Below are 14,107 nucleotides of genomic sequence, written 5' to 3'. Positions count from 1 at the left end.
GAGACATAGATTTACTAAGGGCCAAGTCTCTTCAATGTGTGCTTGTGAAATTAAAACATCTGAATCTCTACATCATGTTATGTTTATCTGCTCCTATGTACAGTTCGGCTCGTGCCAGTATAATAAACTCCATAATCCAGCCTATGGCTGACAAACCAGTTGACCTACAGCTTGCCTGGGTTCTTCAAGATGTGGATCCTTATATTACTCTACAGGTTGCTAAATTCCTAACAGCCGTCCTCTCGTACAAGAGACGGAATGGAATATTAGCAGATTATTGATAGTTATAAGAATTTTCTATAATGGCATCAGATATTGATTTTAGCGTAGTGCCTAAATTTTTAATCATAATCTTAAACTTTTCTTTTTGAATTGTTAATATTTGTCCTTGTGAGCTGTGAATTGTGTTATATTATTTGTGGCTTGTACGAGTCCGCTGTTTTATTTGATTTGTTTTGTTGTGTTGTGTTTTATGATGGGCGTAAAGCCGAATAAACATCTTTGTACTTTGTAGGCCCCCCCATAGCTGCTTTCCTACCCAGGGGGGAGTGGAATTCAAGGTTTGTGGCCCTCAGCTGAAGAGCTGGGCACACTGGGAGTTGTAAGCAACTTTTAACAAAAAGCGAGGACTCCTGCTTTTGTTGTGGAAACAGCTGTATCAAAACCAAGCTTCCAATCCTTGTAACTGCAGAAAATGTGTACAGGGAAGTACTCACATATGGGTCATCATCCTCACACTGGTCCTCGGTAGCTCTTGGATCTGGTTTGATTGTGAGTTGCTGGATGGAGCCCTGAAAGGAACCAGAAGAGTCAATCAAGGTGACATTCTGACACAAAGAGCATGGGGGGACTGGACACTTTGGGTGGTGGTTGCTGTTTTTGAAAAGAACAGATGTAGATGAATTAACTGTGATATAAAGGACTGTGGGCAATGGAAGAAAAGGATGGGGAATTGTGGCCATTTTCAGATATCTAATGGCTGCCATGAGAAAGAGAGAGATTAAATTAAGAATATAAGAAGGCCCTGTTGGATCAGGCCAGTGGCCCATCTAGTCCAGCATCCTGTTCTCACAGTGGCCAACCAGGGGCCCATGGAACGGCCACAAGCAAGACCTGAGCACAACAGCAACTCCTCGTCCTGCGGTTTCCAGCAACTGGTATTCAGCAGCGTACTGCCTCTACTGAACTCCAATCCTGCCCTTCCTTCGAGGAATGCAGGACAGCATATTATAATAGCACGACAGTCCAGAGCACCTTTAGTGCACATGTGCTTTTGAAAGTAAAAAGTCTGAGGAGCTTTTACAACTGAGAATCTGTCAAAGGGAGGTAGGGAAGGCAAGGGAGATGTTATGTACTGAGCTGAATCATAGAACAATAGGATCCAGAATCAGCAGTCTGATTGGTCTGCAGGAGCCACCCAATCCAACTCCAGGTGGAAGTGAATCCGCAACCTGATTGGCCTACAGGAGCAGCCAATCAGGCTGCTGGCAGAAGTGAATCCGCAACCTGATTGGCCTGTAGGAGCAGCCAATCAGGCTGCTGGCAGAAGTCAATCCACAAACTGATTGGCCCACAGGTGTAGCCCTGAAGTAGCCAATCACGCAAAGCCCATTGTGTAAATAATGTATATAAGCAGATGGTTTGGGGGAAAGAGCCATTCTTCTCTTCTTCTCCTTGATGACTACGAGCTGAATAAAGAGCATGAAATTCACTCTCGACTCCGAGTATATTTCAGGAGAGAACAAAGTGCACCAACATGCACTGAAATGCACTTACATGTACCTTTTCACATGGATTGAAATGATTGAAATGATTGACTGATATGAGCTTTCTGAAGAAGTGTGCATGCACACGAAAGCTCACACCAATAACAAAATTACTTGGTCTCTAAGGTGCTACTGGAAGGATTTTTTTTGTTTCACTTATGAACAGTATTTCATGTTTATTTTCTGTCCTTAGTGCTCCATACTTCCTAAGTATAGAGCTTACATCTGGGGGGAAATGAAAACATTGTGGGTCTTGTTTCCCTCATTATTTTACAATTTCCTTGTAGGACAAGGTCCACCCAGCCTCTTGCTACAGGGCATTGAGGGACCGCGGAAGTTCCTTCAAGGGCCCCAATGAGGGTGGCTCAGGATCAGCGCCCAGTCCGGATGGGTGGCGGGGGCCTACGCCTGCACCGCCTAGCAGGAGCTGGATCCAAACCTGCAACCAGGATTGGCAAATGGGGGTGCAGGTTTGGATGTGGGCTAGGCCAGGGGGCAGAGCTGAAAGAGCAAGAAGGCTTCCCTCAGGTCCGCACCCAGCTCATATTTGGGATCCTGACCTGGGTTTTTCCCTCGTCAAGGACACAAAATCACATACGAGTATATGCAAATTCATGTCCTCTTTTTTGAGTGGAACAGAAGACTCAATCCAGACATACACACATTGAGCCTAGAAAAAATCCTGTTGGCTCTGTATACAGGATTTTTTCTAGGCTCAATGTGTGTATGTCTGGATTGAGTCTTCTGTTCCACTCAAAAAAGAGGACATGAATTTGCATATACTCGTATGTGATTTTGTGTCCTTGACGAGGGAAATACAGAGGCGAAATGGAGAAAGTACTCGGACCTTTTAGAAGTGGAGGGCGGAATCTTGAAATTAAAGAATTATGATAAAGTAAAACAATATTTAAATGGGTGGATGCAATATCACCAAATTCATAGTAAATTTAATGAACATAAACATAGACGAGGTTTTTTGGAGGAACCTTCTGTACTGGAAAACTTTTTATTAAATTCAGACACAAAAATAATTTCCAAAATGTATAACATATTACTCGAATGGGAAACGAAAGACGAGATGGTAAAAGAAGTGATGACGAAATGGGCCATAGATGTCGGGAAAAATATACATATGGATGAATGGGAGAAACTGTGGACACAATCTTGGAATTTTACAGCCTCGGAGGGTATTAGGGAGAATATGATTAAATTATTTTACAGGTGGTACTTAACCCCTGTAAAAATTCACAAAATGTACAAAACCAAGGACAATCTTTGTTGGAAATGTCAAAAGGAGACGGGAACGTTCATACATGCGTGGTGGCACTGTGGAGAAATAAAAAAATTCTGGAATCAGGTATTTGAAGAAATAAAAAAAATATTCAAATATAATATAAAGAAAACCCCAGAATCCTTTTTACTGGGAGTTATGGATAATACAATTAAAAAGCAGGATGAGTCATTGTTCTTGTATGCCGTGGCAGCTGCAAGAACTCTGATTGCGTCCCATTGGAAGAACAAAGAAGTACCCAGCATTGCGGATTGGCGGGAGAAATTGTTTGGATATTTAGACCTGGATAACCTGACCAATTCAATTAGGGGATATTCTAATAAGAAATTCCAGTGTGCTTGGGATAAGTTTGGAGAATACATGAAAAGACAGTGCCCCACAATAAAATCCTGGGTTTACTTTTAAGATCTCGTAATGAACAGCTTGGACTTATTTTAAGTTGATTGAATGGATGAAGGTTGAATTTGCATATATAGGATATCCTAGGTTATATATTAGAAGAAATCTGGAGAAGCAGTACTGTAATATAGTGTTTGACGAACCCGTGAGAGAGATAAGTGGAAGTCAAATAGGGGAGGAGGAGATAAAGAGATATAAGTAAAGGGGAGCATAGATGGAATTTTTTTTCCCTTTTTTCTTTTTCTTTCTTTCTTTCTTTCTTTTTTTCTTTCTTTCTTCTTACTTTCTTCTTTCTTTCTTTCTTTTTTTTTCTTCTTTTCTTTTTCTTTAATGTTTTGTTTTCACTCGTAATTCTTTTTTAGGGCCACAAATATTATAATTTAAGTTTGATTTGAAGGGAATGTATGATTCTAATTTTTAAGTAATATGGTCATTATTCCATTATTATTATTATTATTTTCTTTTTATTATATATGATTTTGTATGTTACTATTATAATTTCAAATTTGTGTATGTGCTTATGTGTGTGTCCATTTTAATTTTAATTTCAATAAAGTTTAAATTTAAAAAAAAAATTGAAAAAAAAAGAAAAAAAAAAGAAAAAATCCTGTTGGCATCTTTGTATTCTGTTCTGGTCATCACACTGGGAAAGGTGCAGAAAAAGACAAGCAACCTTGTCAAGGAATTGGAGCAATCTTAACGTTTTGGACATTTTGGGAGGGGAAAGTAAAGGGGAACATGACAGAGGTCCATAGAACTACGCACAGTGTGGAGAAAATACCATAGATAGAGAAGTTTCCCTTTTCTCACACAATACTCAGAGTCACCCACTAATGCTGAATCCTGGAAGATTTGGGACAAATTTCTTCACACAGCACATGGTTAAACAATGGAATTTGCTACCACAAGATATAGTGAGGGCTGCCAACTTGGGGATTAGATACAATTGTGGAGGATAAAGCTGTCAGTGACTACTAGTCATGACAGCTATGCACTGCTTCTGAATACCAGTTGCCATGGATAGGAATAACCTGTTTCCAGTGTATGTCATAATTACGTTCCATCTCATTTCCTCACTAATATGCAACGGTTTTTTTAAAAAAATAAAAGTCCCTATGCTCAGGCTTACATTCTGTTAAATAAATACAGTGGTACCTCGGATTATGAACACAATTGGTTCCGGAAGTCTGTTCATAAACTAAAGCGTTCATAAACTGAAGCGAACTTTCCCATTGAAAGTAATGGAAAGTGGATTAATCCGTTCCAGACGGGTCCGTGGAGTACTCAACCTGAAGCGTACTAAACCCGAAGCATGGGTGTAATTGATTCCGTAAGTCTGTTCATAAACTGAAGCGAACTTCCCCATTGAAAGTAATGGAAAGTGAATTAATCTGTTCCAGATGGGTCTGCAGCGTTCGTAAACCGAAAATTCGTAAACTTGAGGTGTTCGTAAACCGAGGTTCCACTGTACCTATTTTATCATGAAATAGTTATATCTCAGTATATGCCTTTCTAAACATATTTTACCCAAAAATGAATTTGGGGGTGTTTTTGAGCAAAGTTCAAGGAAGTGTGAAACAGATGATCCATCTATCAGAATGGTACGTGGAGATTGGGTTAGTTCACTTAGAAATGCACACACTCCATCCCCTGCTAGGATTCTCCCCCCCCCCCACAGACACACGCTTAGTAACTACCGCTAATATTTGCCTTCCAGGTGCCAATAGTATCTATTCTCCTTGTCTCAAGAACCATCAGGGCCAGCCCTACCATTAGGCAGAACGAGACAACTGGCCGAGGCAGCAGATGCTGAGGGGCAGGGAGCAGGCAGAGCTTTGTGCGCCAAGCTGGCTTGCTGCTTATTGGTGCAGCAGACTGGTCCCAAAACCAGTGCCAGTACAGTCAGCTTCTGCATGTGGAATGGGGTGGTGGTGCCGCCATTTTGCCCTTTTCCTTGGGCATGTCTTGGGCTGGCCCTGAGAGCCATGGACCAAACCTTTTTTCTGTAGAACCGCTGTGATAGACTAGCTGCAGAATAATCCACACATTTACTGCATGGTGTACTTACGGTGAATCTTTCCAGTCCTGTTGCTCCAGCGTTGCCAACAAATATTCCTGAGCTCGATTCAAAGAGCAAAGGCTGATCCGATCTCTGAAACTGCACCCTGTGGTATTCCTCGCAGTCCATAAACAATGCAACGTCATTGCCCTGTACAGCTATTGTAAAGCGATTCCATTTGTTGGTCATCACTGGGACTTTGAACGAAGCAGCTTCTCGGGATATGCGAGAACCTGGCTCAGTGTAGTACATGATTATTCTCTGGGTGCTGTCATCCACAGGCGAGAGTCTGGCTCCCAAGTAAATTGTCTTCTGAAAGGCATCCGTTACAGCAAACAAGACACCTCCACGGTCACTGTTTGGTTTGACAGTGACGGAGATAGCAAAATCTCTGTAGAACGGCTGAGGTATCAGTGTGCTTGCTAGACGGCCAATGTTAGCCTCTGGTCCAAAACTGTATGCTGGAAACCCTCCATAACCGGTAATGAAGGAGACAGATGGTGGCAGCGGGACGCCTATTAGTTCGGTGAGATCAAGGTGCTCCTTTGACCCTCTTTCTGTAACACAAAACAAAAAGTATTTATCCTAAGGCCTGTGGTGTATCCATCTAAACCAGGCATCCCCAAACTGCGGCCCTTCAGATGTTTTGTCCTACAACTCCCATGATCCCTAGCTAAGAGGACCAGTGGTCAGGGATGCTGTGAAGTTACAACATTTCTGGCACATAGCTTGGTGCACTGACCTCTTCCCTCAGACCACAGGCTCTCCCTCTTCCTTAGAAACACCCTCATTTCCCTTCATTCAACAGAGAGGTGGTAGAACCGCTGGCTCCAAATGCTTTCAGGCTGTCCCTTCCAAAAATTGGGGAAACCTGATTGCATGTTGCATTTGTGTTTTTCAAAGAACTCTTTGGCACTGACAAATCTAGTACAAAAATAGGGTGACCAGGAGATTTGGGGTTATCTGGAATGACTCAAAGAGTAGAAATGAAACACAAGCTCAACTCGTGCGAGGGAAGGGCTAGCCAAAATCTGTTGCTAATACGTTTGAAAGTATGGCTGGCAGCACAATCGTTACAAGGTTTCCTTTTGTTTAAATTACACAGAGCAGAGTACAGGAAAGTGCAGTCTAATCCCCTCCATTATAGAACAGCTTTATATTAATCCTTTGGAATCCAGCTTGTCTACATAGTTTGAAATGAAGCAAGAAAAAAAATGCAAGTATCGACTGTAAGGGAAAAGACAAAATGGGAAGATTTCATCCTTGGAGTGTATTAAGTATCTGGAATTATCTTCATAAATCCCACTAATAGACAGGCTGGTTTTCTTTCATGTGTTTTGAACTGTTTTATTTAGCTGGTAGAAAGCACTGCTAATAACAAGGCCAGTGGAAGTGATGATATTCCAGCCGAACTATTAAAAAAGTTTAAAAGATGATGCTGTCAAGGTGCTACACTCAATATGCCAGATATGGTGATAACACAACATTGATGGCAGAAAATGAGGAGGAATTAAAGAACCTTTTAATGAGGGTGAAAGAGGAGAGTCTGAAGCTCAATATCAATAAAACTAAGATCATGGCCACTGGTCCCACCACCTCCTGGCAAATAGAAGGCGAAGAAATGGAGGCAGTGAGAGGTTTTACTTTCTTGGGCTCCTTGATCACTGCAGATGGTGACAGCAGTCACGAAATTAAAAGACGCCTGCTTCTTGGGAGAAAAGCAATGACAAACCTAGACAGCATCTTAAAAAGCAGAGTCATCAGCTTGCCGACAAAGGTCTGTATAGTTAAAGCTATGGTTTCCCCAGTAGTGATGTATGGAAGTGAGAGCTGGACCATAAAGAAGGCTGATTGCCGAAGAATTGATGCTTTTGAATTATGGTCCTGGAGGAGACTCTTGAGAGTCCCATGGACTGCAAGAAGATCAAACCTGAAATTCAGCCCTAAGTGCTCACTGGAAGGACAGATTCTGAAGCTGAGGTTCCATCCAATACTTTGGCCACCTCATGAGAAGAGAAGACTCCCTGGAAAACACAATGATGTTGGGAAAGATGGAGGGCACAAGCAGAAGGGGACGACAGCGGACAAGATGGTTGGACAGTGTTCTCAAAGCTACTAACATGAGCCTGACCAAACTGCAGGAGGCAGTGGAAGACAGGAGTGCCTGGCGTGCTCTGGTCCATGGGGTCATGAAGAGTTGGACATGACAAAACAACTAAACAACAAATTTGCACGCTCTCTTATATTGTGATTTGATTTTAAAATAATTGAAGGAGTAACTTAGCTGCACTTTTTCGAAGATTTCCCAGTGATACCAATAACACGTCATCATAATGCCATAATGCCACAATACCAGCATTTCTCTCAAATAAATCAATATAACAACAAAAGAGAAGTCTTTCCTTCAGCGGCACATAGGCACAGAAGGTACTTTAAGAGGTGCCTCCCCAGCAGAACGTAAGATTAGGGCAGGTTGGTATATGGAAAGACCAGTATTCTGGTCCCAGAGGAACGCAGGTGGTGCTGTGGTCTAAACCACAGAGCCTAGGGCTTGCCGATTAGAAGGTCAGCGGTTTGAATCCCCACGATGGAGGTCAGCTCCCGTTGTTCGGTCCCAGCTCCTGCCCACCTAGCAGTTCGAAAGCACGTCAAGTGCAAGTATATAAATAGGTACCGCTACAGCGGAAAGGTAAACGGTGTTTCCGTGAGCTACTCTGGTTCGCCAGAAGCGGCTTTGTCATGCTGGCCACATGACCTGGAAGCTGTCTGCGGACAAACACTGGCTCCCTTGGCCTATAGAGCGAGATGAGCGCCACAACCCCAGAGTAGTCTGTGACTGGACCTAATGGTCAGGGGTACATTTACCTTTTTATTCTGGTTCCCAAGCTGAATTATTGACACATGCTGTTATGGTACTGCAACCCCCGTAATTAAATAATGTGGAATTTTTCATTAGTGTGTCATTTTTCCTAAATGAGATGGTGGTGATTGTTTTAATGTACGGCATTTGATACACTCAGATACAGGGCCTTCTGGCGGTTCCCTCATTTTGAGAGGCAAGGTTACAGGGAACCAGGCAGAGGGCCTTTTCAGTAGTAGCACCCTCCCTGTGGAACGCCATCCCGTCAGATGTCAAGGAAATGAACCAACTATTTGACTTTTAGAAGACATCAGAAGGCAGCCCTGTATCAAGAAGCTTTCGCTGTTTGATGTTCTACTATGCTTAATGTTTTTAATTTGTTGGAAGCCACCCAGAGCGGCTGGGGCAACCCAGTCAGGTGGGCGGCATATAAATAATAACTTACAGTATTATTATCAAAATTTATATACTGCTCACAGAAAACCTCTAAGAGGTTTACAAACAAAATGCTCTAAACAGGATCATTATAGCCATCACACAAATTATGCAGAGAAACCAATAATTAATCTTCCAAGTTTTAAACAAACGAAATGAAGCCATAGGAACATGAAGGCATACTAAATTTAATTGTGGGAGTGGCGAGCCCCCCCCCCCCAATGAAGTTAGAAGTTATCCACCTCATCCTCTGTGCCATCATGCCATTTTTTAATCTTTCAAATCAACCCTTCAAAGCGGCTGACTGCTCCATAGTAGAAAAGTTAAGGCTTCCGAGAGGAGAGCTTTTGAATTTGGGTGTACAGAAAGGTCATCAGAAACTACCTCCCTTGGACCCCAGAGCTTTATTTCAAGATGGTTGAAATAAAGTTGTTACAGTAAGTACCACACTTTTAACATTTTGGGGGGGAAAGGTGCTAGTACTGCGTACGTACCCTTGAGTACCCCCAGGAAAAAAACCCAAAAAAGCACTGCCATTTTCTCTCCAGAAGTGCTACATGATGTCATTGCACCAGACACACATGACAGACACCAAGAGCAAGGCCACCACTGCTAAATTAGTCTCCCCACCTCCAAAAAGTTAACCCCCTTAAAAGCTCTGCTAAAATACCTCCCCAAATTTTGCCACTTACAAATGATTGGCAAAATTGCAAGTACTTTTTCCTCATTGCTACGCTAAACTCCAATCAAATTAGCATCACCCACCACAGCTGCGTTTGTGGGGGGAGGAGGGAATGAATCGGGAGACCAACCGTGGACCTCTCAGCATAATACATAGTTTGGCCTACTGTGACAGTCTTTTCTGAGTTTTTCTAACCAGCCTCGTCCACAATCACACCCATGCTTTGCATAAAGAAACACATATGGCCCCTACAGCATGCCAATATGGCTGGCAACACTTTCCATGACAGTATGTACTTCAGCGCTGGCTGCTTCCCATGCCTAGGCAGTCCTTGCTGAGCACTAATGCAACATCAGTGAGGGATGGGGCACACATGGTATGTGGTTTCAGCACACCAAGCATTACTGGAGAGAGGACTTGCCAGGTAATAGCCAAAAAGCCCTGGCTTTACTGTGTGTTTAGGGGGTGGGGGAGACAGAGGCAGAGTGGGGTGCATGTGTCTTTTGATAGGACCCTACCCCCAAAGCTTAAGGTAGGTAATAGCATTCATTGCAATTAATTTGCACAATAACCTGCTGAATAGAAAGGCAACTTATTATTCCAGTCTCACAAAAGAGTGTCTGAGGGTGAGGGCTTGCCCATAATTCCACTTCTCCTATCCCTAGAAAGCACGGGTCTGAGTGTTTTTCCATTTGCCCCGCCACTTTCCCCAGGAAAAACTGCTCTTTACTGCTGAATCGGAACAAACATCAACCCGCAGGAAAACCAATGGATGTTTATTTTGATTTAGTGGTAAATAAGCAGTGAGTTTCTCTGGGAGGGGGAGATGAGTGGGGCAAGCAGAAGTGTGGACGAGCCCTGAGAAATAATGACCTACACAAGACCACCCAACAACTGATCAGAAATTGGAATCAAGGTCTCTCTCCACTGATCACAAGAAAACCAGCAGTCCACTTTGCTGGGGCAATCTCTTATTTTACAGCTAATGTACCTGCTTTCTTCTGCTTCCACATATTTCTTTTCTCTGCTGTTCTGTACTCCAGATCTAATTCCATAGGCGTTTTCCTAGGGGAATGCACGGCTATTTTTCCAGTAGCTAAGGTAGGTTTGGAAGGTACACCAGCAACATGTGACACCATGCCAGGAGTATCCCACGGTGCTGAAACTGCTGAGCGGGCCCCAGTCTCCCTCAATGCCAAGCCACTGGTTGAATATATCCTTGGCGTGGGAGAAGTAACAGGACTGGCAGTCACTTGCAAAGGTGAAATAGCTGTCCCAGGAGAGCCCCACAGCCGTTGCCACCACCACTGTCCTTGCACCAGGCCAGATGACATTAGGAGAAATAGCCAGGCAAGTTTAGCAAGCATCTTCTGTTTGAAAGCCGGCACACAAAGGGTCGAAATTCCTTTCTGCTTCAACATCTACAACTGGCCTGTCAGAGTGGAGAGAAGCAACTTCATCCTTCTGCCTGTTTTAAAAGAAGCTCCATGTTGTTCTCCGCGTATCAGCTTTTTGATGGAAGCAGGAGCTTGCCCTTCTCAAAATCCAACTGCTCCTCTTAAATGGTTCTAACAAGCTTTCATCCTTTTGCAAAGCCTGTTAGTTAGCAATTTCCTTTCTTGTGGAAATGAAGGGTTTGCCAGCCAGTATTAGGAGGAGTCTTTTGTGTTTACCAATCACAGTAAAGAGGGCCAGTCTGCCTCCCTCCCTGATCCCAAATCTTTGCCTCCTAAGCAGTTTCAGAGAATTCCATCACGTGTTAAGTCTCCCCATAGGGAATTAGGAAGCAAGGTTCTCATTAAACTCAGAAGAACCAGGGGTGTGTAAGCGAACACAGAAAACTTCATCAGGTGCATTTGATAAAGGCTTCTGTGAGACATGAATATATGGATATAGATTTATTCTTGTGAATCCTATCACAGGAGTGTTAAGGTGTGAGTGAGATTTGCTCCTAAACATTCTGCTCCAACCCTGCCCCGTGTTCTTCTTTCTTCCCACCTGTAATAATTCATAATTTTGGGGAAAGCAGGAAAAAAGCATCCAAATGAGCATGCTATTTATTTTATGGTTACATATCTTTTTTCAAATATATATTGAGAGTTATTTATTAATGCTTATTCAAAGATGTGCAGAAATACATACCTATTACAAAGTATATTTTTATAATATACTGAAATAAAACAGCTGCTTAATATAGAAATGAACAAGGGCAGAAAGAAAGCAATAAAAGAAAAAGAAAGACCTAAGGAGAAAGCCAAAGAGGAGAGAGAGAGAAAGAGAGAGGGAGAAATGAAGAAAAATAAATGAAGATATAAGGCCTTCCGGCTCTCTGTCCTGCAGCCAAATATAGCATTCACTCATTAAGATCCAACCATTCTATCTTCCATAAAACAGTATTTTATTCATTCTTCAAATCCAGATACTACTCTTTCACACAAAAAGTCCGTAAGAAAGTTCCAGTGCTTAATAAATGTCAGTAATAGTCAAGTCCAATAGTTTTATCAACCATTTCTCTATAGTGGGCAAGGCCAGGGCCAGCTCTACGGCCAGGCTGGGTGGCGCAGGGCGCCACGGTGCCAGCCCACCGGAGGGGCGCCTCACAGCTGCGCCCGCCCGCCAGCCACCCGCTCCGCCACGCAGCAGTGCCATCGGCAGCAGCGCTGCGCGCTAAGCCTGCCCGCCTGTCGCGCAGCAGCGCCCTCGGCAACCGCGCTACGCACTGAGCCCAGCCACCCGCCTGTCGCGCTGGAAAACGGGGCGGTGGGGGGCGGTGGGGGGCGGCGGAGGGATCCGTCACACCACAGCGCCAGGGCGGCAAAGGTGCTTAAGACGGCCCTGGGCAAGGCTGTATCTTTCCATCTTTGTGCATAAAGCAGTCTCGCTGCTGTGATCATATACTGCATTGGGGTAATCTCCCGTGATCCTTTTTCAATTGTGTATCCACTAACCTTAAAAGAAAGCATTCTGGCTTCAATTAACTATTAACCTTTAAAATCTGCTGTATCAATGTATGTATGTATTTCTTTTTTTACATGTCCACCAAGAATGATAAAATGTCATTTTATGGTTGTAGATCAAGACACTCCCAAAAATTTCTCCCTCCCCCAAAAGCCCTGAAAGCTTCCATTTTGAAATCTGTGCAGGACAAGAATCGGAGCCCAATGGCACACAATAGCAGTGGACCCAAGTTGAAACACTATGAGGGTTTAAACACCTGGACTTGCCCCAATCACATAGAAAACGCAGGGGGGTACGGGAATTCCTAAAGAGCAAATAGTGCAAGCCCCTGTGGCTTACTTCCCCCCCCATCCTCCCAAGTTCACTTTCCCCTCAGACAAAAGTGCTAGGGGAAAGATGGTGAGGCCCAAAGTGGTTCTATAGGCCTCTTCAGCAGCTTGCCACATGGCTCTTATTTTATTTATTTGTTTCATAACATTTATAATCCGCTTGAATGCCAAAAACCTCAAAGCAGTTTACAAAAGATAAAACAGTAAAATCAAGAGTAAACCACAACCTACATTAAGACATATGAAAGTTAAAATACTAAGATGGGTTAAAATTACTTCCGCTTTCAAGGGATCTGGGTAGGCTTGTCTAAACAGGAATGTTTTAAGCAGGTGCCAAAAGGAGTGAAGCCACCTGCTTGATCTCAGTAGGCAGAGAATTCCATAGTGTAGCCACTGCCACACTAAACGATGGAGTCCGTAGAGAGGCAGAGCAGGAATTATGTGGCACCCGTAGGAGTGTCAATTTCACCCAATGAAGCAATCAAGTGGGCTCCTGTGGAGCAATGTGATCTTGTAGGCAAACTGGTCCCCAGTTGTCAAGGGCTTTATATACTAAGAGCAACACCTTGGCTCAATAGCAAGTCGGCAACCGATGCAGATCTCTGAAGCGCGAAGGATGCCCCACATAGAGAGCACAATGCAGCAAGCCAGTCTTGCAGCAAGCAGTGCATGAACTGCTGTTGCCTTCTAGCCACTGAGCATACCTGCCAAGTTCCAGCCCGAGAAATAAAGGACCGGACCAGAAATAGCAGACCGGAAGTAGCGCTGCCGCCATTTTGGAACTGGGCGGAGCATGCTCAGAAGTGACTTTTGATGCTGCTGTGCCCAGTTCCAAAATGGCCGCCACACCAGAAGTCACGCTGCAGCCATTTTGGAACTGGGCAGAGCAGCATCAAAAGTCGCTTCTGAGCATGCTCTGCCCAGTTCCAAAATAGCCGCCGCGCCAGAATAAACCGGGGAAAAACAAAAAAATCTGTTTTTTCCGGCTGGGAACAGCTGGAAAAACAGGGGTTTCCCGGGGAATACAGGAGACTTGGCAGCTATGCCACTGAGGCCGCCTGAGTCTCCAGTGACTCTTACAGTCAGCCTTGCGCACTTACCCCTTCCCCTCTTATCAGGGCAGCTGCTTTCATCTTAATTAGGCGGCTGGTGAGGCTGCAACTTGCTGCTATAGGATTATGACTTGAAGAAAAAGAGGTGTAAGAGAAAGCACGGTTTATTTATTTTTATGACCTTCCCTTCACCATAAGGTCCCAGGATAGGTTACAACAGTTAAAAATACCATATTAGAAACAATTTCAAGCAAACAGTTGGAGGAAATGTTAATA

The 14,107-nt window shown here is 43.6% G+C and overlaps 1 protein-coding gene across 5 annotated transcripts in view; it reads right to left on the bottom strand.

Annotated features, from left to right (window-relative positions):
• Positions 1-14,107, bottom strand: part of COL15A1 (collagen type XV alpha 1 chain) — a 137,586-nt gene that overhangs the window by 80,264 nt on the left and 43,215 nt on the right. Inside the window, exons 1-3 of one of the 5 annotated variants that reach the window (XM_088656385.1) lie at positions 10,484-11,001; positions 5,525-6,072; positions 717-791 (exon numbers count right to left, since the gene is read on the bottom strand). In XM_088656385.1, the coding sequence (XP_088512511.1) occupies positions 717-791; positions 5,525-6,072; positions 10,484-10,913 (1,053 nt within the window). In that variant the 5' untranslated portion in view covers positions 10,914-11,001. Of the gene's footprint in view, positions 1-716; positions 792-5,524; positions 6,073-10,483; positions 11,002-14,107 lie in introns of those variants that run through there. The other 4 variants (XM_060282156.2, XM_088656386.1, XM_088656383.1 and 1 more) reach the window with 4 other exon arrangements.

The sequence above is a fragment of the Zootoca vivipara genome, chromosome 12 (assembly GCF_965207765.1).
Source record: "Zootoca vivipara chromosome 12, rZooViv2.hap1.1, whole genome shotgun sequence".
In the NCBI taxonomy this organism is placed as follows: Eukaryota; Metazoa; Chordata; class Lepidosauria; order Squamata; family Lacertidae; genus Zootoca; species Zootoca vivipara.
Note: the sequence above shows the minus strand (reverse complement) of the source record. Positions and strands in the feature narration are given on the sequence as shown.